General features: G+C 42.9%; 1 protein-coding gene across 5 annotated transcripts in view; it reads right to left on the bottom strand.

The window, feature by feature from the left end:
- GDPD5 (glycerophosphodiester phosphodiesterase domain containing 5) overlaps nucleotides 1–25,007 on the bottom strand; it is a 441,045-nt gene that overhangs the window by 2,165 nt on the left and 413,873 nt on the right. For all 5 annotated transcript variants that reach the window (XM_030200038.1, XM_030200040.1, XM_030200039.1 and 2 more), the window contains one exon: nucleotides 1,431–1,543. In XM_030200038.1, coding sequence (XP_030055898.1) covers nucleotides 1,431–1,543 — 113 coding nt within the window. The remainder of the gene's footprint in view (nucleotides 1–1,430; nucleotides 1,544–25,007) is intronic.

Raw genomic sequence — 25,007 nt, 5'->3', positions numbered from 1 at the left:
AAGATATTACTACAAGCACATAGATACTTTATTGAGAAAGTGCGAAGGGTTATACCTTCTTGATACATATAAAAAGTTTTTCTCACATGTGTATGAGGTTGGACGCAGCGAAGGTTGAGATTGATTCAGACATTTTAAAAAATATTGAAGTAGTTTATTAATTAACATTGCAAAGAGAGCACGGGTGTGTATTTTGTTCACACAAAAAATTAAAAACTTTGGAGAAGTTCCATGATCGAGAAGCTTGTCCACCCTTAGAGATATACATCACTTCGATGTAGTCTCGCTTGGGTGAGTCTATACTCTGAGAACTCTCCATTATTTATAAAATATATTTTTATTGCAATATCATGGGTTAAATATTTGGGTGTCTGATTGATCTCCTTTGGCTCCCTCTGATAATACTCAGGTTCTTTGCTAGCCAGCATAGGAATATGTGGGCATCTCTAGTGTTGAGCGCACGCTTATTTTTAGCACGCACTAAAAACGTTAGCGAACCTTTGTGAAACGACACCTAAGAATCCTAACAAGTTGGTGGAGCCAGGTCAGGAGAAGTTCCACACCTAAATGTAGGCAGCAGTCTAAATTTAAGAACCTCAGTTTTAGGATACCAATGTTAGGAAAAATTTTAACTGAAAAGTTAGAGGCTTAAGTTGAATTGCAAATTTTTTTTTTGCTACATTTGTACCCTGCGCTTTCCCACTCATGGCAGGCTCAATGCGGCTTACATGGGGCAATGGAGGGTTAAGTGACTTGCCCAGAGTCACAAGGAGCTGCCTGTGCCTGAAGTGGGAATAGAACTTAGTTCCTCAGTTCACCAGGACCAAAGTCCACCACCTTAACCACTAGGCCGCTCCTCCACTGTTGCTACTATTTGAGATTCTACATGGAATGTTGCTATTCCACTAGCAACATTCCATGTAGAAGTCGGCCCTTGCAGATCACCAATGTGGCCGCGCAGGCTTCTACATGGAATGTTGCTAGTGGAATAGCAACATTCCATGTAGAATCTCCAATAGTAGCAACATTCCATGTAGAATCTCCAATAGTATCTATTTTATTTTTGTTACATTTGTACCCTGCGCTTTCCCACTCATGGCAGGCTCAATGTGGCTTACATGGGGCAATGGAGGGTTAAGTGACTTGCCCAGAGTCACAAGGAGCTGCCTGTGCCTGAAGTGGGAATCGAACTCAGTTCCTCAGTTCCCCAGGAACCAAAGTCCACCACCCTAACCACTAAACTGAGAAGTGTACGTCAGGCGCTCAGCTTTATTTGAACATCAGCCCGACCGCCTCTAACCACTTTGTTAGTTTTCTTTTCGCAAATGTTTTTGGGTAGGAGATGGCGGACGGACATCCTTCCACCTTCTATTGATTTCCAGTATCAGTCCAAGGCAAAATCCATGTTTCATCTTCTTCAGCTGCTGTACCTGAAAAGATTAATTTTTCCTTCATGATCTTGACATCCCTGCTGGCTCTGCGCACAGCAGCACTAAGCATGATCTGTTCGGGATTGTAGGTCCTTATGCTTCCTAGGCGCCACCTGTAACGGAGAAAAAGTTAAGACAAATGTTAGACCATTGCGTTTTGATGGAATTTTGCAAAGACTGACCTCCCCTCAAGCAGAGCTGTAATCCCGTCTTGTTTGAAAGGCAAAGAAAACCAAGTAGCCTCCAGTGTCTTAACGCAGCTCATGAAACTTATCAAAGGATGTTCTAAGCCTGTTCTAGATCATCACACCCAGGAGAACCGTAATGCTCCTGAAGCTGTATATGAAGCCAAAACAATCAAAAAGCAGACGCTGGACTAGGAGAACATGGGGGCTAGAAGAGTATGATCACACAGCATCGACTGCTCTACTTTAATCTGATATGAATGCAAAAATTAAGGGGCCCTTTTATTAAGCTGTGGTAAAAGGGGTCCTGCGCTAGCGACAGCGGCCATTTTTGCTACACGCTAAGGTCCTTTTTACCGCAGTGGGTAAAAAGGACGAAAAATGAAATGGACATGCGGTAAGATTGCACTGTCCATGTTGTCATTGGGGAGGGAGCACTTACCACCACCCATTGAGGTGGTGGGAAGGGCTCCCGCGCTAATCCGGCGCTGACCGGTCAGAGTGCGGCGCTGCCCGATTACTGCCGGGTAACCCCCTGCAGACATATTTTTCAAATATTTCCACTAGCGCCGGAAATGCCGCGCACTGGGGGATGGAGCTATCGCGCCGGCGCCCATGTTTGGCCAGCAATAGTTCCGGATTGCCTGCCGCTTAGTAAAAGGGCACCTAGGTGAATAAACAGTACCATCAGAGCAAAAAGAGTCAGGATGAAACCATATTTCTTTCAACATCCTGTCACACTTTGGTTAAGGTCATTGATTTCGCCTCATGTTGAAAGAATCTACACGAGCTAAAATATTGTGTGGTCCAGCAACTACCAGTGGTCAGTCCGGAAGCAGATGCTACAATGCTGGCCTGGTTACTGTGTGAACAAGCAACTCTTCAACTCTTGAGCCACAAGAGGGGGAAAAGGTCACGGGCAAATGCAAAAAACAGGTGGTCAAGTAGAAAGACACAGGAAGTGATTCTATAACAGGGTGCCAACATTGAGGTGCCATATTTGAGTGGGAAATGGGTCTAGTCTGCAAGTGTCCTTATATGGTGCTGGTGTAAACTGTTGCATTTGTAGACACACCCATTTATGCCAGCTGTAGACCTACCCAGTGTCTACAGCTGGCATAAATGGGTGTGTCTACAAATGCAACATTTACACACATAACTTACAGTATTCTGTATGTAGCCTGCATAAATGTTGGCCATGCCTACAACACACTCATTCCCTTCCCCTGTCAACAACGCCCCCTAACAACTGCAAGCTAAGCCATTTTAGCACAATCCTAGAACAACAGTTAGGCATGCTACTGTCATTTATATGTTTAAATGTACTTACTGTGTGACAGAGGCACAGCCAGACACCCAATTTCAGCAAACCTGAGCCCAAAGTGGGTGCGCATGACAACTCCGCCCTCCCCCCTGTCATCTCTCTGTCCCATTCAGGCGATCGATGAAGGGGTCACTTAACTCCGCTCCCCTGACCCACCCTCCCACAGATATCTTTAAATTCTTTAGGTCTTTGCCAGCAGCAACTCATTCCCCTTGCTTGCGCTGGCCTGAGCCTTCCCTCTGACGCAACTTTGTGGTCCCACGAATGGGAAGTTGCATCAGAGGGAAGACTCGGGCTGGAAAGAGTAGTGGGAATATGCTCCTGCTGGCTGCTAGCAAAAAAACTCAATGACTTGAAGGTACCAAGTTTGGGAGGGGAGGTTGGGGGAGTGGAGTTAAATGACCCCTCCATGATCTCCTGAAGGGAGAGATGCCGGAGTCTTCAGCTGGCGGGGCTTGGGGATTCCTGCCAGCTGCATTGCTGCTGTGCTGCTGCAAGTGGGTGGGCCTCTGCCCAACCAGGCCTACCCGTGGCCACCGTGTGAATGGCGGTGTTCTATAAATTTAAGCGCACAAAAGGCTCTTAAATTTAGGCAAACCTGTTATAGAATACAGGGACAGTGGGTTCATGCAAAATGTTAATAGCAGCCGCTTGGTCCTTTCCTCTCTCTACAGTTACCAGGTATATGGAGTTTGCATTTAGCAGGATAGAGAGGGGAAACATGGTGACGTCAACACGAATGTCAACGGTACAGGAACATTAAACAGCTCAACGGAAGTGTGGCTTATGTTAAAAGTTGTGTGTGTATTCAATATTTAGCTTGCTAACCGTATTTTCATGTCTAATGAAACTTTAATGGTCTATAAGCATTTTAAACAGGTTTTCACAACTAACAGAAATCATACAAACTATTGCCTTAGTTGGGCCCTATAGAGAGAGAGTGTGGAGAGCATAAGTCTGCAATTCTGTCCCCAACTGCAGTATACAGCTGCCGTTCAGGAGGTAACAGAAAACAACGGCATAGGTTCATCCTTGAACTCCAGACCTTTGCCTCATTCTATTGAATACAACATGGAATCCAGATTAGAACGTTGGGTGGAGGGGTAAAAGATGCAATTCTTCTGTCAAGAGCAGTGACTGTCAGCTCCAATCCTCGTCACCCAAATATAGGGCTGGTTTTTAGGTCATTGAAGAGATGTTCAGAAGAATCCGCAGCCAAGCGGAGAACTCGAACGTCCCACGGGAAAGAAACTTAAAAGTCTTTTCATCAATAAACACGTTTTTTAAGTTTCTTGCCTCCAGGATTGGTATTTCCATGGTCAAACATCCCACTCTCACTTATACTCATTGAAAAGATGTACCTGGTTCAGTGACCAAATGTACAGTATATCTTAGGCAGTTTCATTGCGATTCTTCAGAAATCCAGGCCTGTTTGAGTGGGCCATGAGGATAGGAAGGAGACCTATCAGCCCCTAGAAGGGCAAAGTACTGGATCTTAGATGGTTTGCTGCCATCTTTTGGAATCAGTGTCATGATTACACTGAGCTAAGTACTCAAGAGATATAGTAAGTTTCAAGTTTATTAGATTTGATATATCGCTTAGAGAACAATCCATCAAGGTGGTTTTTACAATAGGAAATTAAAGGAACTACAACAGGGACAGGAAAGCAAAAACTACATAAGTACATAAGTACATAAGTACATAAGTAGTGCCATACTGGGAAAGACCAAAGGTCCATCTAGCCCAGCATCCTGTCACCGACAGTGGCCAATCCAGGTCAAGGGCACCTGGCACGCTCCCTAAACGTAAAAACATTCCAGACAAGTTATACCTAAAATGCGGAATTTTTCCAAGTCCATTTAATAGCGGTCTATGGACTTGTCCTTTAGGAATCTATCTAACCCCTTTTTAAACTCCGTCAAGCTAACCGCCCGTACCACGTTCTCCGGCAACGAATTCCAGAGTCTAATTACACGTTGGGTGAAGAAATATTTTCTCCGATTCGTTTTAAATTTACCACACTGTAGCTTCAACTCATGCCCTCTAGTCCTAGTATTTTTGGATAGCGTGAACAGTCGCTTCACATCCACCCGATCCATTCCACTCATTATTTTATACACTTCTATCATATCTCCCCTCAGCCGTCTCTTCTCCAAGCTGAAAAGCCCTAGCCTTCTCAGCCTCTCTTCATAGGAAAGTCGTCCCATCCCCACTATCATTTTCGTCGCCCTTCGCTGTACCTTTTCCAATTCTACTATATCTTTTTTGAGATACGGAGACCAGTACTGAACACAATACTCCAGGTGCGGTCGCACCATGGAGCGATACAACTAAGCTAAGCATAGCTAAAGAAAATAAGCAAAAAACAACAAGAAGCCACCACAGTGCTACAAACCAGGATAGAAACAAGGAGGAACACTATTATGCAGTCTTAGCTGAGCCAGCAATGAGTGAAGTAGAGCAGGAGTCAAAAGCAGCAGCAAATAGATGGGCCTTAAGTTGAGCTTTGACAATAGGCAGGGAGGATTCCATCCGAAGGCCAAGGGAAGAGCGTTCCAGCAGAGGGGACCCATCACACTGAAGATTCACGAGTGTACAGTGGCAAGACAAACAGAGCACACAGGAGGGACTTGTAGTAGAAGGTTCTGTGAAGAACGAAGTAACCTAGGAGGAGCAGTAGAAGATCAGGTACTGGGAGAGATAAGGGGTTGACCAGATTGCAAGATCTTATGGACCAGGAGGAGTAGCTTGTAAGAGAGTCTGGATGAAACGGGTAGCTAGTGCTCTTTGCAGAGAAGAGGTGTACCATCGTCAAAAGTGTTGTGCACCAGTCCAGAGGCGAATAGCAGGACAGACATTCAAATCCCTTTTTTCATGGAAAGTGTGGAGCCTCCCAAGTAAGGCACCAAACAATAAAAAACAAGCCTGTCTAAGTACAGTAGATCCTCAGCTTCCAAGGAGAGTAGGAGAAAAATAAATTGGACAAGACTCAATGGGTCCTTCCTCTTCTGTCACAGCCTATGCTCCTATCCATGCAGACAAGCCATCAACTGCAAGGTTGCTACAAGCTTGGTTCTACTAGAAAGGTGACATGAATAGACATCCAAACCACTACCATTGTTTAAAAAAAAAAGAAAAAGAAATCCAAAATATGCAACAACAAAAAATCTGGCAATTCACTGTGGGAGAAAGGAACACGCTAGTTATTTATTTTCAGACATTTGATATACCGCAAGTTGATCCTATAGAGGCAACTATGTGGTTTACAATAAGCTAAAATAGCAGCTTCTGCAATGTGGGTGGAGGGCAGGGGGGAGGGGAAGGGAAAGGAATGGAATGGAATAAAGGCACCAAACACGAACGGCAGGAAGAGGCAGGAACAAAATGTAGAAGTGATTAGTCAGGAGAGAAGGAGGAAGAAAAAAAGAAGAGATTTCAGAAGGGCTTTAAATGACTCTTAAGGAGATGAGCAAATCATTCCACAACCTGGAGCCTAAAATACTGAAAGCTGCATCTCAAGATACAGATAGATGGAGAGCAGAAGGGGAAGGGACACAAAGTAGGCTCCCTGAAGAGAACCGAAGATGATGTGAAGAAGTATAAGGGACCAGACGTTTCTGTTAGTAAGCAGAAGCAGTGGGAGCACGACTTTTAAAGACCAACATAAGGTACCGAATGCGAAGGGAGACGGCAAGACAGTGCTCAAGACAAAGAAGAGGGGTGACGTGATCAAAGTGATGTGCATGGTGAATGAGCTTGACTGTCGTAGATTGGATAAGCTGAAGACACTTAAAAGAGTGCAGAGGAAGACCAACATACAAGCAGTTACAGTAATCAATTTGGGTAATAACCAATGCCAGAATGAGGGAATGGATGGACAGAGGAGAGAACAAGACCGGACTGAGCGAATGCGATACAGAACAAAGAAAGAGGATTTCATCCAGGGCGTTTTTTGAGGGGGTACTTGGGGATACTGAGTACCGGCACCTTTTCCATTGCCTGCTAAAATTGACCCATGGTCCACAAGTTTTAATGAAAGAGCTCAGGCTCTACACAACAATTCTGCCTGGTCATAGATTCTGTAACTGGTTGCAGGGGGCCTGGCTATTGTGGGGTGGGTTCCTCAGTGATCGCCCTACCCCTGAAGGGTGATCTGGCATTTCAGTACCGGTACCTTTTTTGCTAGAAAGAATGCACTGATTTCATAATCTGTATGTTGAAAGTCAGTTTAGAGTCAAAGATGACACCAAGGGCTTTAAAAGAGTCACTGTAACAATGCTGCGTGTTGTCAAGAGTGGGCAGGGGTGGCAGGGGCAGCTGAGGTTAAAAAAACAATAACTTCACATTTTGCTTTATTTAGGAAAAGACCATTTTCTTTTAGCCAAGTGGAAACTGCGGTAAGAGAAGAGTTCAAAGCGTCTGGTGGGGCAGAGGGAGTGGGTGAGCAGAAAAGAATTTGAATGTCATCGGAATAACAGAATGGGAGACAACCTTGCTCTTGAATGATACTAAGTAGGGGTGCCAGAAAGATGTTGAAAAGAGTAGGGGATAAAATGGAGCCCTGGGAGACGCCCAAGTGAACAGGTTAAGGTGGAGGATAGGGAACCAGAGTGGGAAAGTTGGTAGGAATGATTTGAGAGGTAATTCTGGAGCCAGGGAGTGAACACAACCTGAAATCCCAAGAACTAAGATGCTTCAACAAGAGTTCGTGACCAACAAGATCAAATGCAGAGGATAGGTCGAGATAAACCAAGATTACAGTGAAACGGAGATCGAGGGACATTCGAATAGTGTCGTAAAGAGAGACATGAAGATTTTCAGCACTGTGACAATTATGAAAACCTGACTGAAATGGGTGGAGGGCATTGGAGTACCAGTTTCTTCCTGGTTTGTTGAGATTCCAGCGCAATTGGAACTAGCCTCTGCTGAGCTACATGGCCATAAGTATTTATTCACAACTCCTCAGGAGATTTCTCCCATTTATACATCTGCTTCCCAACTCAACCCAGCCACCCCAGTGACAATCTCTGACCAAGAGCCATAAGTCACACTGCCCTGAAACATACCAATGTGGACACTCAATCTTCCCATTTGTCGTCATCATCCAGTGACTGGCAGATATTCCCTCACTATCCCTGGCCAGCCCAGTAATCAAATCCTGGTCCTCTGAATGCAGTTGCCAGTAAGCCACTGGACTAGCTTGACACTGCCACTGTTAATGTCAACGACAAAAATGCCACTCGGGATGCAGAAACACAACATCTACCCCTGCGCACGCTAATTGTCTACACCTCCACCTAGATCTTTTCTTGAGTGCTGACTCCTAAGGTAGACCCTAGAATCAGGTAACTAAGATTTGGATTATTCTTCCCCAATGTGCACCACTTTGCATTTGTCCACGTTAAATTTCATCTGCCATCTGGATGCCCAGTCTTCCAATTTCCTGAGGTCTTCCTGCATTTTTTCACAATCCGCATGTGCTTTGACAACTTTGAATAGTTTGTGTCATCTTCAAATGTAATCACCTAACTCATTTTTCTGTTTTCCAGATCATGTATAAATATGTTAAATAGCAACGGTCCCAGTCCACTTCTCACCCTCCTCCATTGAGAAAAATGCCATTTAACCCTACCCTCTGTTTTCTGTCCAATAACCAATTTCTAATCCTATCCCATGACTTTTTAATTTTCTCAAGAGTCTCTCATGAGGAACTTTATGAAAAGCTTTCTAAAAATCCAGATACGCTACATCAACCAGCTCATCTTTATCCACAAGTTAGTTTATGCTTTCAAAGGAATGAAGCAAATTGGCGAGGCAAGACTTCCCTTGGCTGAATCCATGCTGACTCTGTCCCATTAAACCATGTTTGTCTATGTGTTCTGTAATTGTATTCTTTATAATAGTTTCCACAAAATCATTTTTTAATTTGTTGTGTGATTTCATTTGGTTTATTGATTTGATTTGGTTTGGTTTATTGATTTGATATACCCCTTTTTAGAAAGAGAAAATAAATAGTATATAATTAAAAATTACACTGGAATTTAAACAAAGACAAAAAACAAACAAAAAAAAACCCTGGCATAAAAAGTCAACTGTTTGATCAAAATTAATCTGATTGGCCACGTCTCTGTATTAAAAATATTTCCAAAGTGAATCATTTACATAGAGGAATGAACTGTGGCAGTTGTGTGGGGGACAGACAGCAACCATAGAGACTGGTGCACCTTAACTTCAGCAGCCATTCAAGTGCTAATAATGAGAGACAGTTCCACGGAGAAGGCACAGGCGGATAGCATGCATCTTCAGGGAGGAGCTGGGGCAACATCACATACAGCCTACCATCGCCTTCTGGAAAGCGTCCAGTACCACAGATACATCAGAATTCTTTCCATTAAAACACAACAATTAAAGGGAAGAAAGACCCAGAAGCAGTCTCACTAAAAGGACCATGCAATGTTGCCAATACTGAAAGGACAATAAACGTTAAATAGGAAGCTGATGTAAAGGCCTCACTGCAGAAAAAGGAGCCACTTAAACCAATTTTAAAAAAATGTCTAAGGGGGTCTTTTACAAAGGTGCGCTAGCACTTTTAGCATGCGCTAATGCGAGACACCCGTAGGAATATATTTTTAGTGAGTGCTAAAAATGCTAGCGTGTTTTTGTAAAAGGGGCCCTGTATGAATTAGAGTTTTAAGCTCTAAAGTCATGGCAATTTAAATAAAATATTAAAAGTTTTCTAGGGTTGTGTGCATTGCATGGCTGAGGGCACATTGAGCCAAGACCAACTGAATGCTCCAAGATTATTGTGAGGCGAGTCCTGCATACGCCACTGAGGAAATGTAATAACAAACTGTGTTTGCACAGTACACCCCAGGAATGCATCAGAATGTATCGAGCAAATAAACGTATTAAATATATAGCTGTTCAATCAAAATTTGTAATCATGATTAATCAGCCAATTACAAATGTTAATTACAATTAATAGCATTTTTAATCATGGGGTTCATTTTGCTGAACAGCCCAAAGCACCCCTAAGAGCATCCACACCCCTCCCAAACAGCCCACCTCCCTTGGAAGAACTCCCCTTCCTGGACTCCCCCCATCCACTCCTCCTCCCCGGAGTCCATCTGCAGGAGCATCCACCCTCCTCTTGATTCCCCCAAAGCATCTAACCCCGTACAAAGCCCCATCCCCAAGAGCCCCCTCCTGAAGACCTTATCTCCAAAAGCATCACCCCCCCTCCCCCAAGAGAATTTCCCTCCCCAAAAGCTCCCTCTTCCTGAAGATCCCTCCACAAGAGCATCTTCCCTCAAAAGAGAAGGGACCCCCCCCCCCCCCTCCACAACAAGAGCATTGCCCTCCCAAAGAATTCCTACTCTGGAAGAACGATTGCTAGAGATCATGACTGCCATTTTGAAGTCAGAGCAGGCACAGGCAGGAGCAACTGAGAACTGCCCCTGCCTGCCCTACACTAGACCACCAGGGCATCCTTATGGGAGGGAAAGGGGGTCTTCCAGGTGAGCGGCTTTTGGAAGGGGGTGAGCCTTCTGGGCAGGAGTCTCTTCAGGAAGGAGGATGCTCAATTCAGCCCATGGCAGTTAGCATAACGTTAACGCAGTTAATATTGATTGTTATTCCTTATGCTAGTCATGAGTTTTTATGATGTTAATCGCCTTGAATCTCCTTCTGGAACTAATGCAGGCTAATTCACAAACTGGATTGGATTAATTACTATTAACATCTGCGTATTAATCATGCTTGTTGACCACATTTCTTTCAGCAAGCATTTTCGTAAGACAATTTTAGGGTTTTTTTTAAGCTTAATTAATGAGTCTTTTTGCTTATTGTTATTTTTAAAAGATATTATTTAATTTGTGGTGTTTTGTTGTGAGCTGCCTAGAACTGGAGCACTAATCGAATGCAATAAAAAAAAAAAAAAGATTAGATAAGAGATCCCCAGTTCCTTGCATAAAAGACAAGAATAACTGGTCAGACTGGAGGGCCAACTTGTCTTTATGGAGATATGTTTAGAAGCAACTTGCATGTGTAGAACAGTGTCTTTTGCTTAAAACACTCTTCAGAGTTATTATATACATAAAGCAGGTGCTCAGCAAATATACAAAATATGAAAAAAGCACTTATCAGAACAACAGCATCTGCTATCTGGTAAGTTCTGCAGACCTGGTTATTCCACAGCACTATCCGAATAGCACCTCTGAATATCCTTACGGACTACAGATAGTGTTGGGGTGAAGGGTGGGTGGATCCAGCCATAAAACAAACAGGCTGCTTTTCAAATGTGTATGTAAATTCTTTTTTTTTTTTGTTACATTTGTACCCTGCGCTTTCCCACTCATGGCAGGCTCAATGCGGTTTACATGGGGCAATGGAGGGTTAAGTGACTTGCCCAGAGTCACAAGGAGCTGGCTGTGCTTGAAGTGGGAATTGAACTCAGTTCCTCAGGACCAAAGTCCACCACCCTAACCACTAGGCCACTCCTCCACTTCATTTTTCATTTTGATATCAGGGAAGGCTCTCCACAGAGTGGATGAACGCAAAATCCCACGGGGTGCAAATAGAGAAAAAACAAAGTGGGAAGTGGACCAATGACTTCAGGACGTCGAGACTATGGTGGTATATTAAAAAAAAAAACTTTATTGTAGACTTGACAGTACTGTGTTTCGGCCACAGGCCTGCCTCAGGAGTCTTGAGCGATGTAAGTTGTTATGATTCTGACGGTCTGGAAGGAGGGTTGTGGACTCCATTCCTGATTGGCTGTCAGGGTTTGAGCTGACGTCAGTGGGTAGTATTTAAGCCCATATGCTCCTGCTTTCCCTGCTTTGGCTTTACATTTCTTGGCAGCCTAAAGCCTTTACAGTTCTCTGTCAGAACGTTAATCTGGTTGTGTATCTGTATTCCCTGTTGAGGGATTTCAATTACTTTCGAGGGGTTCAATTACTTTCCCTTTGTTTGGGATATCTCGGGGCAGTGTGTGTGTGTCTGTATGTGTACTCAGCCTGCTGTTTAGTTTGCTTTTCTGTCAGCGTGGGGGGTGTGGGTAATCAGTTCACCTGCCTCCAGCTGGGCTCTCCCCCCCCCCCCCCCCCCCCTGCTGCTTGCAGTTCTCTGTGGGAGGCCAGCTGCTTTGTTAGTTCAGTGGGGGCTTTTCTCCCATTTGGCCACAGACTTGCTGGGAGCCTTCCCTCAGGTTGTTTGTTTACTTAGTGTTCTCCTCTGCCTCTGCCTTCTGGCTCAGTAAGTTTAACCCCTTGTGTACTGTGTCTCTGCCTCTGTCCTCTGTGTAGTTAGACAGGGGATTTTCCTCATCCCTTTTGTGTTTTTCCTCTGGCCTCTGGTTTGAGGGCTAGTCTACCTTTGTTTCCTGTCCCGGTGCCTGGCTGCTGTGGTTCTAGTTTGTTCATTTTCCCTTCTGTCCTGGGGGGGGTTCCTGGCTGCGGTGCTCGTGTGGCAGGGCAGTCTTCTTGTTGTTTTCTCCGTATCCTCCTGTGATTACAGGGTGCTTCCTGTGTTAGTTTGCCCTTCCTGCACTAGTCCCCTGGGAGGGTGTGGCTCCCCGCTCTGGTTCCTTTGGTGTCTCTCCTTGTTAGTCGGGGGAGAAGGTTCTGTCCTGGGTCTGTGGAGCCTCCGTGCTTGCTTATTCAGTGCGTGGCTGGCACTCCGGTGTTCCTTTTCCCCCTCCCTGTGTGTGTATCGGTTCCGGTTCGGCTGTGAGGCCCGTACGAGTGGCTCTGAGTGTATCGGTTCCGGTTCGGCCGTGAGGCCCGCTTGAATGCCTATTTCCCTTTCTTCCTGAGGTGCTGCGTGTGGGTAGGCTAGGGGTGTTGGATAGTTGGGGTGTGTAGTGGCGGGTCGGTCTCCCCTAGGCCTTGGTCCCTGCTATCAGCGGGCCTCGGCCTAGGCTCAAGGGCTCACGACCAACCCAGCAGATTACATAAATACATTTTTGAATTACTGGTTCGTCTTGAGCAGTACCCCAAAAATATATCAAATACAGGATGGTCTAATCAAAGACTTCCACGATCGTCAAAATGAGGTGTAGCAGGACGAAACTGCCTACAACTTCATTTTGATAACATCACCGCAAATAAAATTCTCCACAGTTCCAGAAAAGACCATTAAAAAATGTTAATTTCCACAGTACAGTGTAAAATTTATAAAACATTATCAAAAATTATCATTAACTTAGGGCCCCGTTTACTAAGCTGCGCTGCAGACGCGCTAGCGTTTTTAACGTGTGCTAATGCTAGAGACACCCATATATTCCTATGGGTGTCTCTAGCGTTAGCATGCGCTAAAAATGCTAACACACCTTAGTAAACAGGGTCCTTAGTCTAGAACAGTTATATGGCCTCCAATCGGAGGTACCCTCGGTGGAAAGTTGGTGAGCCAAAGCATGGTAAATTCATTTTAAAGATTAACTATTCAGACACATGTAGGTGCATTCTGCTGCTAGGTTGTTTAGTAAAAATTGCTCCTAAAATGGTTAAGACTTCCCACATATTCTTATAAAGATAAAGGGTAAAGGTTCACGGACATGATATACTGCCACTGTGGTACAACCAAAGCAGTTTACATATTCTATGCAAGCACTTTCTCAGTCCCTACTGGGCATAAGGGGGAATAAGCTTTAGAAACATTAGTACATGTTTCAAAGAACTCATTCTGAATCTGTCTTTAACAGAAAATATTATGGCAATTTAGTTTCTTTGATCAATATCCAGAGAATTTTTCTGTATATATAACTTGGTTTTTTCAGTCATTCAGTTTGTGTGCATATCCTAGTCTGCAGTGAGTGCCAGGAGAGAGGCGAGCGCTGCTGAGGAGGAAGAGGGCAGAAAGAAAGTTGAATTACCTGATCATGTGAAAACTGAGATGCCAGAATGCAGCAGAAAGAGAAAGAGAGAGAAAAAGCAGGAACATGCAAACCAGTCAGAGCAATAAGAAGAAAACCCACAGTGCAAGAATGAGGAAACAAAAAAAAAAAAAAAGAAAAGAAAGAAAGAAATCAAAGGTCAGTTAGTAGTCATCACATTCAATAGCCCTCTCCTAGTTGAGAAGAAACAGTAGACAGCAGACTTCATAGTCAATGCGCCCTCGCTGAACACCCCAACAGTAAAAGCATGAACCAAAATGCAGGCCTCTCAGAGAGATGGCTAGAAGGTCAGATACAAAGATGAGCCTTCTGAAAGCAAGTGAGAGAGCAGAAGCTTCTGAAGTTGTTCCAAACCCCATCTTCTGCCTTTTAGCAAATAACTGTACACCGCTTTGAGTGAATTCCTTCAAAAAGGCGGTAAATAAATCCTAATAAATGCAGTAAAACTCTTTCACTGGAAGCAAAGAATGAACTGTGGAGCTTGCTTGGCAAATTTCGACACCCTCTACTACAACAATGCAAGAAGAATCTAGAGATGATGCAGTGCATGTGCTTTAAAGACCCCAACGGTACTCTCATGAGAAGGCCCTGGTCTCAAAAACACATGTACTTCACCCCCCCCCCCCCCAGCTTATTCATAGGTAGGTCATATAAAATGAAGGTGGGGGAATGTGGGATACAAATGCAATAAATAATAAATAATAATAATAATAAAATGAATCAGAACCTCCGAGGGACTCCAGTTTTCTATAGGACCACTTAATCTACCGGGATGTGGCATACTTTGCGTAGTAAATCATACTGTATCTTTCCAACCAGTCTAGAATCATGGGCAAGGCAATTCTATAACAGTTATGACCATTTTGCACATGTAAGTGGTGTCTTAATTGGCACTTATGTGCAACATGCATGATCCTATAAGGTCTATCCTACCAAATAAGCACCAATCAGCTCTATAGTTAAGGAGGAGGCAAAGATTCCACAATACCAACAAGCCCAGCTTCAATATATATTTCTCAAAAGTTTACTTTGGAAGTCAGTTATAAAGGTATACGCAGGCTTCAACCATTAGGCTATGTTATTTGAGCCAAGCATGAATACAGGACAAGCATGCAATAGTCATCAAGGTCTGTCTCCGTGCTTATAACCGCAGTGAATGAGAACCAACACGGGGACAGACCTTGAGACAGCCATCAGCGAAACGTGAATTAATTTCGGTTTTGAAGTGTCTCCTATACTTTTTTTTACCTATACTTCAAAATGAAAAATTTAAGAAGAAATAAAGATAAGTATTTTGTCTATACTAAATTTTGAGAAAAAAATGATTAAAAAGAAAATCTAGCTAAAGATTACATGCTCATCCTATATTCATGCTTGGCTCAAATAACATAGCCTAATGTTGAAGCATGTGTATCTGACAGATCCAACAGTACCTTTATAATTGACTTCTAAAGTGAACTTTGGAGAAACATATATTGGAGCTGGGCTTGTTGGTATTGTGATCCTATAAGGTAGCATACATGTGGGTGGAGCACGTCACCAAGCGATGCACACAACTCATAGAATACTATCAGTTACACGCATTGCATGGCACACTTAGTTGAACCAACTTATAACAGCCATCAACCTGGCAAAAGTGCTCACGCCTAAAGTTTGGTGTGCCAAAGTGGCCTTACACTAATATTCTATAATGGTGTAGGTGTATCCAGATGCTGTTACAGAATAGACACTCAGCATGCACCACTGTGGCACCTACGTCGAGGCCTTAAGTTATAGAATTGCCCCCTTGAACTTGTAGGTAACGAAACAATGCAATCCATAATGACGCTAAAGACATGAGAATTTGCTTTGCCTCATTTAGAAATCGAGAGAGCTGGAGGTGTTCTCTGCAATTATTTTTGTGCAATGAAGCTCGGCAGGAAAAAAAATGAGAAAACATCTTTTTTTGTAAAATTTTTCAGTCGTAAAATTCATTGAACAATTCATTTTGCTGAAGACAGGTGAGCAGAGCAGAGTTTGCCATGAAAACCTTGTGAAATGCCCAACAACATGGACCTGGCAACCAGGGGCGTATCTGCATGGGGCCTCAGGGGCCTGGGCCCCCGCAGATTTTGCCCTGGACCCCCCTACCGCCATCAACCCTCCCCCGCTGCCGTTGCTTTCTTTTGCTGGCAGGGGGCCCCAACCCCCGCCAGCCGAGGTCCGCTTCCACCTGCCGCTGCCTTAAAAACTACTTCTTCAGCCGGCGGGGGACCCCCAAACCCCCGCCAGCCGCCCCGAGGTGTTTAAAATTCATCTTCGGCCTCCGTGGCCGTGCTGCTGTTGATAGGAGCTGTTGAATCCACTTCGGAGTCTGACGTCGCAGCACGTACAACGACGTCAGACTCCGAAGTGGATTCAACAGCTCCTATCAACAGCAGCACGGCCACGGAGGCCGAAGATGAATTTTAAACACCGCGGGGCGGCTGGCGGGGGTTTGGGGTCCCCCACCGGCTGAAGAAGTAGTTTTTAAGGCAGCGGCAGGTGGACGCGGACCTCGGCTGGCGGGGGTTGGGGCCCCCCGCCAGCAAAAGTAAGCAACGGCAGCAGGGGAGGGTTGGCGGCGGGAGGGGAGTGGAGAGAGTCATTGGTGGCGGTGGGAGCTCTGACAATGGCGGGGGGGGGGGGGCTAAAATGTGCCCCCTCCCTCTGGCTCTGGCGCCCCCTACCGCCGGAGTCCAGATACGACCCTGCTGGCAACATTAGTTATTTTCTGAATTTGGAGGGTAATTCTATAATAATGCATCCATGTTTAGGTGGCTTGAGGGTGCCAACTCCAGAAACCGAATGTCAGTGCCTGGACATGGCCCAGCATTGAATTTCTGGGTTTGACACATAAACGCACGCTCACCATGTAAAATTAAGTATTTACAGAAGAGTACTTAAGCAGACTTTTGACATTTAAGCAAGTATATTTGTAATCTTTTACACATGTAATCGGCGCCTTATTTACTGAATTGCCCCCCCCCCCCCCCGTCATTGTGTAAATTGTCTGCTTTAAGCCCATATATGCAACTCTAGTAGAACATCTGGAGCAATGAAAATGATTCCTTTCTGTGCATCCTTGGCTAGAACTTTAAGGGTCCGAGTTTGGTGTGGTTTCATTGCAGGCTCTTTAATGATAAGGCCACAGGTCAAACCATTGAAAGATTTCTCCAGATCAAGTCATAACAAAAAAAAAAAAAAACAGCACCACAGGCCTTTAAAAATGGAACACAGTTCTTTAATGAATGAGCCATGACAAAAAGACCCGACACGGGCCGTGTTTCGGTCACTAGCACCTGCGTCAGGGGTCTACATAGAATACAAAACATAGAAATAATATATTTTTACAATTTTTTTTAAATATAATGGGTAAAACCAAAGATTAATATTTAGACTCATCAAGCATACATATATAAGCCTATATAAACACCTAAAGCATTTAATATTTTAACATTGCATTTAATATTTTAACATTCTCATATATTATTATATAGTAATTTGAAAATAAATGGATAATTAATCAAAACAAAAATGGTAACTCACCACAGTGATGACGTGGAAAACTTGGGGAATAACTCGAATATATTCCTCTACAATATATTATTCCTTACTTTTGGACAAAAATTTTTTCATATATTAATATTATATGTTTAAAACGCTTATTTTAATTATTTATAATATATTTTATAAAAAGGTCATATTATATAATACTGGCTATAACTAAATTTCATATTCATAAAAGCTTAAACTAACAGGTCAAAAATAATTTTTTAAAACATTTTAAAATATACAATAAATTTCAAACATTACACTGATAATATCATAAACCTTCAAAAACATTCAAATCAGCACAGAAATGAATAAATATATACATCTTCAAATATAAAAAAGCCAAAACTATAATATCTAGTGGCATTACTTGATCTTAATTAAAAAAAAAAAACATTTTGTCACTATATGTGTATGTGTATATATATATATATACACACACACACATATATATATATATATATATATATATATATATATATATATATATATATATATATATATATATATATATATATCTCTGTGTGTGTGTGTGCATGCATACACACATATATATTATAGCATTAACAGGGCTTCTATTATCTTTTGGAGCTCTGGGTATATTTGTTTTGTTATCTGCCAATCACAATTAATTATACAAATGGCATCTAGAATAGTGACAAAGGGTTAACAGGGCTTTTATTCACATATATATGTTTCTCACATCAGCATTCATTTAATAAAATGTCTTCAATATTTCTTTTAGAACATAGCAAAAATGATTTTCATAAGCAAAAAATACTGACTTTCATTTTAACTCAAGTGTCAAAAGAAAAAAAATCTGTATACCTCAGACTGTGTTGCCAAAGAGAAGGGTTTCAATAAGTATAACAAACCATAATGCCACAGACATTACCAAGAGGATTGTGCAATTGATAAAAGTTGTCAAATCATGAGGCAGCAAATACTATAGGAAGTTTCTAAGTTAGGTACTATAGTGCCTAACCCTTCATTTGAAACCCTTCTCTTTGGCAACACAGTCTGAGGTATACAGATTTTTTTTCTTTTGACACTTGAGTTAAAATGAAAGTCAGTATTTTATTGCTTATGAAAATCATTTTTGCTATGTTCTAAAAGAAATATTGAAGACATTTTATTAAATGAATGCTGATGTGAGAAACATATATATGTGAATAAAAGCCCTGTTAACCCTTTGTCACTATTCAAGATGCCATTTGTATAATTAATTGTGATTGGCAGATAACAAAACAAATATACCCAGAGCTCCAAAAGATAATAGAAGCCCTGTTAATGCTATAATATATATGTGTGTATGCATGCACACACACACACACACATATATATATATATATATATATATATATATATATATATATATATATATATATATATGTGTGTGTGTGTGTGTGTGTGTATATATATATATATACACATACACATATAGTGACAAAATGTTTTTTTTTTTAAATTAAGATCAAGTAATGCCACTAGATATTATAGTTTTGGCTTTTTTATATTTGAAGATGTATATATTTATTCATTTCTGTGCTGATTTGAATGTTTTTGAAGGTTTATGATATTATCAGTGTAATGTTTGAAATTTATTGTATATTTTAAAATGTTTAAAAAATTTATTTTTGACCTGTTAGTTTAAGCTTTTATGAATATGAAATTTAGTTATAGCCAGTATTATATAATATGACCTTTTTATAAAATATATTATAAATAATTAAAATAAGCGTTTTAAACATATAATATTAATATATGAAAAATTTTTGTCCAAAAGTAAGGAATAATATATTGTAGAGGAATATATTCGAGTTATTCCCCAAGTTTTCCACGTCATCACTGTGGTGAGTTACCATTTTTGTTTTGATTAATTATCCATTTATTTTCAAATTACTATATAATAATATATGAGAATGTTAAAATATTAAATGCAATGTTAAAATATTAAATGCTTTAGGTGTTTATATAGGCTTATATATGTATGCTTGATGAGTCTAAATATTAATCTTTGGTTTTACCCATTATATTTAAAAAAAAATTTTTTAATATATTATTTCTATGTTTTGTATTCTATGTAGACCCCTGACGCAGGTGCTAGTCACCGAAACACGACCCGTGTCGGGTCTTTTTGTCAAGGCTCATTCATTAAAGAACTGTGTTCCATTTTTAAAGGCCCGTGGTGCTGTTTTTTTTTTTTTTTTTGTTTGGACTTTAGTTTGTACTTCATTCCCTCTCTTTTGTTACATCCAGATCAAGTCATTCCATAGTCCATGAAAGGATAAAAGTGGTCTCGTCACTACATGCAGTGGGAAATCATCTTAGAGGTGGCGTCAACACAGGTGAAGAATGAGGAATAGGATGGAACAACTGATGGTCAACTGGACCACCACATGGTTCAGCCTCTACCTGGAATCAGTGAACTGTGGTCTCTGACTACACCAAATCTCTCTCCCCTTTTCATATCCTGCCTCAAACTTCATTCATTCATTTGTCCTACCATCTGAGAACCATTTCTTAGCCTGTTCTGTTAAGGTAGGAATGTGTCGTCTTCCACTATACGTTGCATGTACACATGTGACGGAAAAGCACTTGGGAGACTTGCGAGAAAAACGTCCAAAAAGAGGCATAAACTGGCACATAGATGTTTTTTTTCGCAAAGACACCTAAATCATTGTTTTCGAAACCCATTTTTAGATGTTTTTTAAGCTGTTAGTCTGCAGTGCATCCAAATCATAAGGAGGCATGTCGTAGTTTGGGTGGTTTGGGTGTTCCTAACACTTGGATGTTTTTCTGCTATATTGGAAGAAAACAAAAACATTGGATGTTTTGGTTTAGACTAGTTTTAATAATGACGTAAGTCAGAAAATAGTGCCCTAAATGACCAGATGACCACTGGAGAAATAAAGGAATGACAACCCTTACTCCCCCAGTGAGCACTGATCCCCCCAAATATGTGAAAAAAAAAACAGTACACACCAGCCTCTATGACAGCTTCAGATGTTATGGCCAGTCCTATGAGAGCAGCCAGCAGGTCCCTGGAGAAACCTAGTGGTCGGTGCAGTGCACTGTAGAGAAGGGGGCTCTGGCCCATAATCCACTCTAACTGTTACACTTGTGGTGGAAAGTGTCAGTCCACCAAAAGTCACTGCACCCACATATAGGTGACACCTGAAGTCATAAGGGCTATTATAGTGGTGTACAGTTGGGGACAGTACGTTTTTGGTGGGTTTTGGAGGGCTCACCGTACAATATAAGGGAGTAAGGGTGAGATGTGTACCTGGGAGCTTCTATGCGAAGTCCACTGCAGCGTCCCCTAGGGTGCCCCACTGCTCTGCTGGGATGTCTGTGTGGCCAGTCTGCTAAGTATACTGCCCCCCCCCCCCCAATACATCCCAATGACTTGATTTTGTGCATTTTTTTACTTGGATGGTTTTTTCCCACTTGGACCTCTTTTTTTTTTTTCAAAAATGGTCAAAAATAGATAGATGCTCTCAGCACAAAATGTTTAGAAAACATCTAGGAAATGGCCATTTTCAAAGAAAAAAAAAAGACATTTTTCAGCTTCGAAAATGGTCATGTTCATGAATCGATTTTCAGATTTAGACATTGTATCAAAATTGCCCCTCCACATAAAACTTAAGAGAGGCTACCAGCAGCAATGAGAGCTACCAGGACATAGAAGCAGGTTGGGCTGACAGAAGGGTATGCGGAGGATATAAAAAAAAGAGAGGCTTCCACTTGGGTTGAAATTGCACTGCCCATTTATTTCTGGAAGAGGGTCTTCTCCTGTGCCTGAATGTCATATACTAAAGAAGAGTATACGCTGGAGTCGTAATAGCGTGTGATGACTTATTGCATTAACAGATTGTTGTACATATGAATATTGGAGACCACATAGACTCCTCCTTTTTCGAATGGGGCCTGCGTAACCTTTGAAGATGGGATCTATGTGTCTCAAGCACTCACCTACTACAGCATCTTTTTATGGTGAACCAAAAAAAAGGGCCCAAAGACTACATAGATTCCAGTTTTCAACAGAATCAATAGTTACTAAAAGTGTATATAACGTGAATTCTGTTGAGGAAAACAGCTGGGTGAGCCTCATAAGGCTCAAGCCCAGCACCTGACTCAGTTTGCCAGCCTTGCAAACTAATATAGAACGGAGCTCCTCTATGCTATCTGCAGTCTCGCAAAGTGCAGTACCCCATAGTACTAGAGTACTAGAAGTAGTAACAGTAGCAACAGATGTGCTGGGGTGCTGGGAGAGAGCCACCCCCTTCTCCTTTTATTCCCATGCTTCTGTAACCTGGGTCTCACCACCTCCGAGCACAGCATTCTGGGGCACCGACTAGCTCTTGGGGTCAGGGCACCCCTGACCTGGGCAACAAAAACCCCACTTTTCTCCAATCTTTCTTACACGAGCTTGGGCGTAGGCCAGGGCCGGACTTATTCTGGTAGGCTGTAGGGTATTAAAGCCAGGTTTTACTGGGAATTCTTTGATAGACCGGGAGGAAATACTTCACCCTCACCTCAAGAAATACATGCTGCTCCAAGGATATGCAACATTTCTTTGTCACTTCAAACAGTTCATTTGTAATTCAAACTTGATATCAGATGTAACTGCAAATCCAGAGCCAACTTAGGGCCAACTTCAGACCACTCGAAACACAGCAGCCAGGCTTATATTTGGAAAAACGCGATTCGAAAGCGCCAAACCCCTCCAAGAAAAACTGCACTGGATTGCTTTCAAAATTTGTTGTTACATTTGTACCCCGCGCTTTCCCACTCATGGCAGGCTCAATGCAGCTTACAGGGGGCAATGGAGGGTTAAGTGACTTGCCCAGAGTCACAAGGAGCTGCCTGTGCCGGGAATCGAACTCAGTTCCTCAGGACCAAAGTCCACCACCCTAACCACTAGGCCACTCGTTCATAAAATTATCTACGGCGAAGCCCTGGGATACATGACAGACCTCACAGACCTACCAACCAGAAACACAACAGGATCAACACAAACATACCTAAATCTCCCCTACCCAAGCTGCAAAGGCCTCAAATACAAATCAACCTATGCATCCAGCTTTTCCTACATAAGTACACAACTATGGAACCCCTTACCAAAAGCCGTGAAAACAACTTATGATCACCTAAACTTTCGGAAATCATTAAAAACTAACCTGTTCAAAAAGGCATACCCTACTGACCCAACCTAAATGCCTGTACCCTGCAACACAAGGAAACTAAAGCTCGTAATGGACATATAATAACTCTTCCTGTCTACGATTCCCTAATGTGTCTGTACACACGAACCTTATTCTACCACAACATTACTGTATTTGTTCATACCGGAGTTGGCGAATGCCTTTACGGTACTATGTAAGCCACACTGAGCCTGCAAATAGGTGGGAAAATGTGGGATACAAATGTAAATGCAACACACAAAAGCGGGTATGATCAAACAATTTGCATGATAATGAATAATTTAATGGAAAAGAGGGAAGGACCTCAGACTGGTGACGTACAGCTCAACCAATATGATTGCTTATATGTCGTCACCGTGGCTCAATCATAGGTACCTAACCAACCTCCTCCCTCAGTGTTCAAAATATTCAAAAATAATATACATTTTGTGATTGTTTTTCAATGCAAAAATAATGCATCCACACTCCACGACATTAGAGATAAAACCACTTATCTTGTTGCAGCTTTCAACTGGGGCCTCCCCAACGGACCCGTTTCGTCAGATGGGGCTTCGTCAGGGGAAGGACGCCCTACAATAGCGTGCTGCTCAAGTGGCAAAAAAAATATCCTGTCCTGGCATCACATCCACAATCGAACGTGAACAACAAAACACGCCGTAAAGGGTTTTAAATTGCCACGCTTGGGAAGGCTGATTTTGCCGAAGTCATGTCATAAGACTGGCTGGTGATGTAGGAGCTGCAGCATGCATAAGAATAGTGTCATTAAGCCATGTCCTACATTAAGCTGACACTGCAGAAGCCTTGTTAGCCAGAGGACTGATGCTGCTGTAGGTGCACTGTACAGGGGCGTGGAGTCCCCAGCAAATGCAGGATGCTGATGGCAGGTTTCCCAGAAGCTATGCAAAGCTGGGATATGGAATTTGCCAACACCGCATCCTCCAGAGAGCTAACATTGAAGCAGCTGTGCCCTGCAGGGAGCAGGCGCTGGTGAAGCCACACCATGTAGGGGGCTGACCCTAATAAAGCCGCTCCCCATTGGAAACAGGAGATGGAACAGCTGAAATTGCGCCTTGCTGACAGATGTCAATGGTGAAGCAGAGATCTGCACAAAGCTGGGGTTAAGAAAGCCACGAGAAACAAAAAAGCAACACTGGGCCTTCAGGATTGAGATGATCAAAGTCTCTTGTTTATTAATTGACGGATAGACCCGACACGGGCCGTGTTTCGGCGCACTGGCGCCTGCCTCAGGGGTCTTTGATGTGGAATGGAGTCTCAATTGCTCCAAGAGCCTGATCAGCATGGACAACGCTATCAGTCTAAAAAAACTGTGTCTGTGTTAAGAAAGCCGTGCCATGAAGTTAACTGGTGCTGCCACACAGCATCTCTGAGATGCATATGCAAGGAGCTGATGAAGGTGTCCCAGGCTGTGTCAGCTGACAAAATGCCACTGTGCAGCAGGTTAGTGGCGACACCAAAGGAGGTCAGAAGTTTCACGGAGGTGAAGCCATGAAGAAGCTGATAGTTGATTCTGCAACACACCACAAAGCACTGGAGAAGATGCTGAACACAGCCAGCAACTGCCAACATGATCCATGCCCCTGGGTGAGTCTGAAGCAGAACGCTACAGAATTAGATGCCTGCTGTCAGACCATCTTAACAGAGAACTCAGCAAGTGTTCCAAGCCGTTGGCTGCCAGCAGCATGCCGAAGCAACCTGAGCCCCTGAAGAGCTAAACAGCCATATGTCTTCTGGAAATCTATATATATAAAACTCACCCTCAACGTTCTATTGTCTGCTGACGTCACTGAAGCCAAGGTTCGTATGTTCGAAGCTCTGAAGCCATGACAATCACAGTCTCTGGGCCCCGCCCTCGCGTCAAACGTTATGACGTTGAGGGCGGAGCAGATTCTCACCTCCAACGATCTGCTCAGGCCACAAACTCCGGATTTCCACACTGTAGCTCTGCTCCGCCCTCGCGTCAAAACGCGATAACGTCGAGGGCGGGGCACGAAAACCGCCACCCACACAGAGCTACAACGGAGACAGCAGCGGTGCACGCCACGAACCAGGTAAAACCGCGACGAGCCATGCAGCCATGAAACCCTTGCTAGCGCCCGTTTCATTGCGCTCAGAAACGGGCCTTTGTTTACTAGTGTTAAATAAAAGAACACAAAAAAAGCTCCCGAGATACCTACCGAAGCCAGGAGACAGCCGAGAACTAACGGAATGAGCACCATCAGTTTCTCTCTCTCTCTCTCGTTTTTTTGTAATACACTCACAGCTCAAGGAGAAGAAGAGTTATGCAAGGTCATAGCCTACCGGCTCTTCAGCCCTACCTGCCTCAGAAAGACCACCACCCGTGAGAAAAGAATACTGCAAGTGACAGTTTGGCC

This window comes from Microcaecilia unicolor, chromosome 4 (genome assembly GCF_901765095.1).
Source record: "Microcaecilia unicolor chromosome 4, aMicUni1.1, whole genome shotgun sequence".
In the NCBI taxonomy this organism is placed as follows: Eukaryota; Metazoa; Chordata; class Amphibia; order Gymnophiona; family Siphonopidae; genus Microcaecilia; species Microcaecilia unicolor.
Note: the sequence above shows the minus strand (reverse complement) of the source record. Positions and strands in the feature narration are given on the sequence as shown.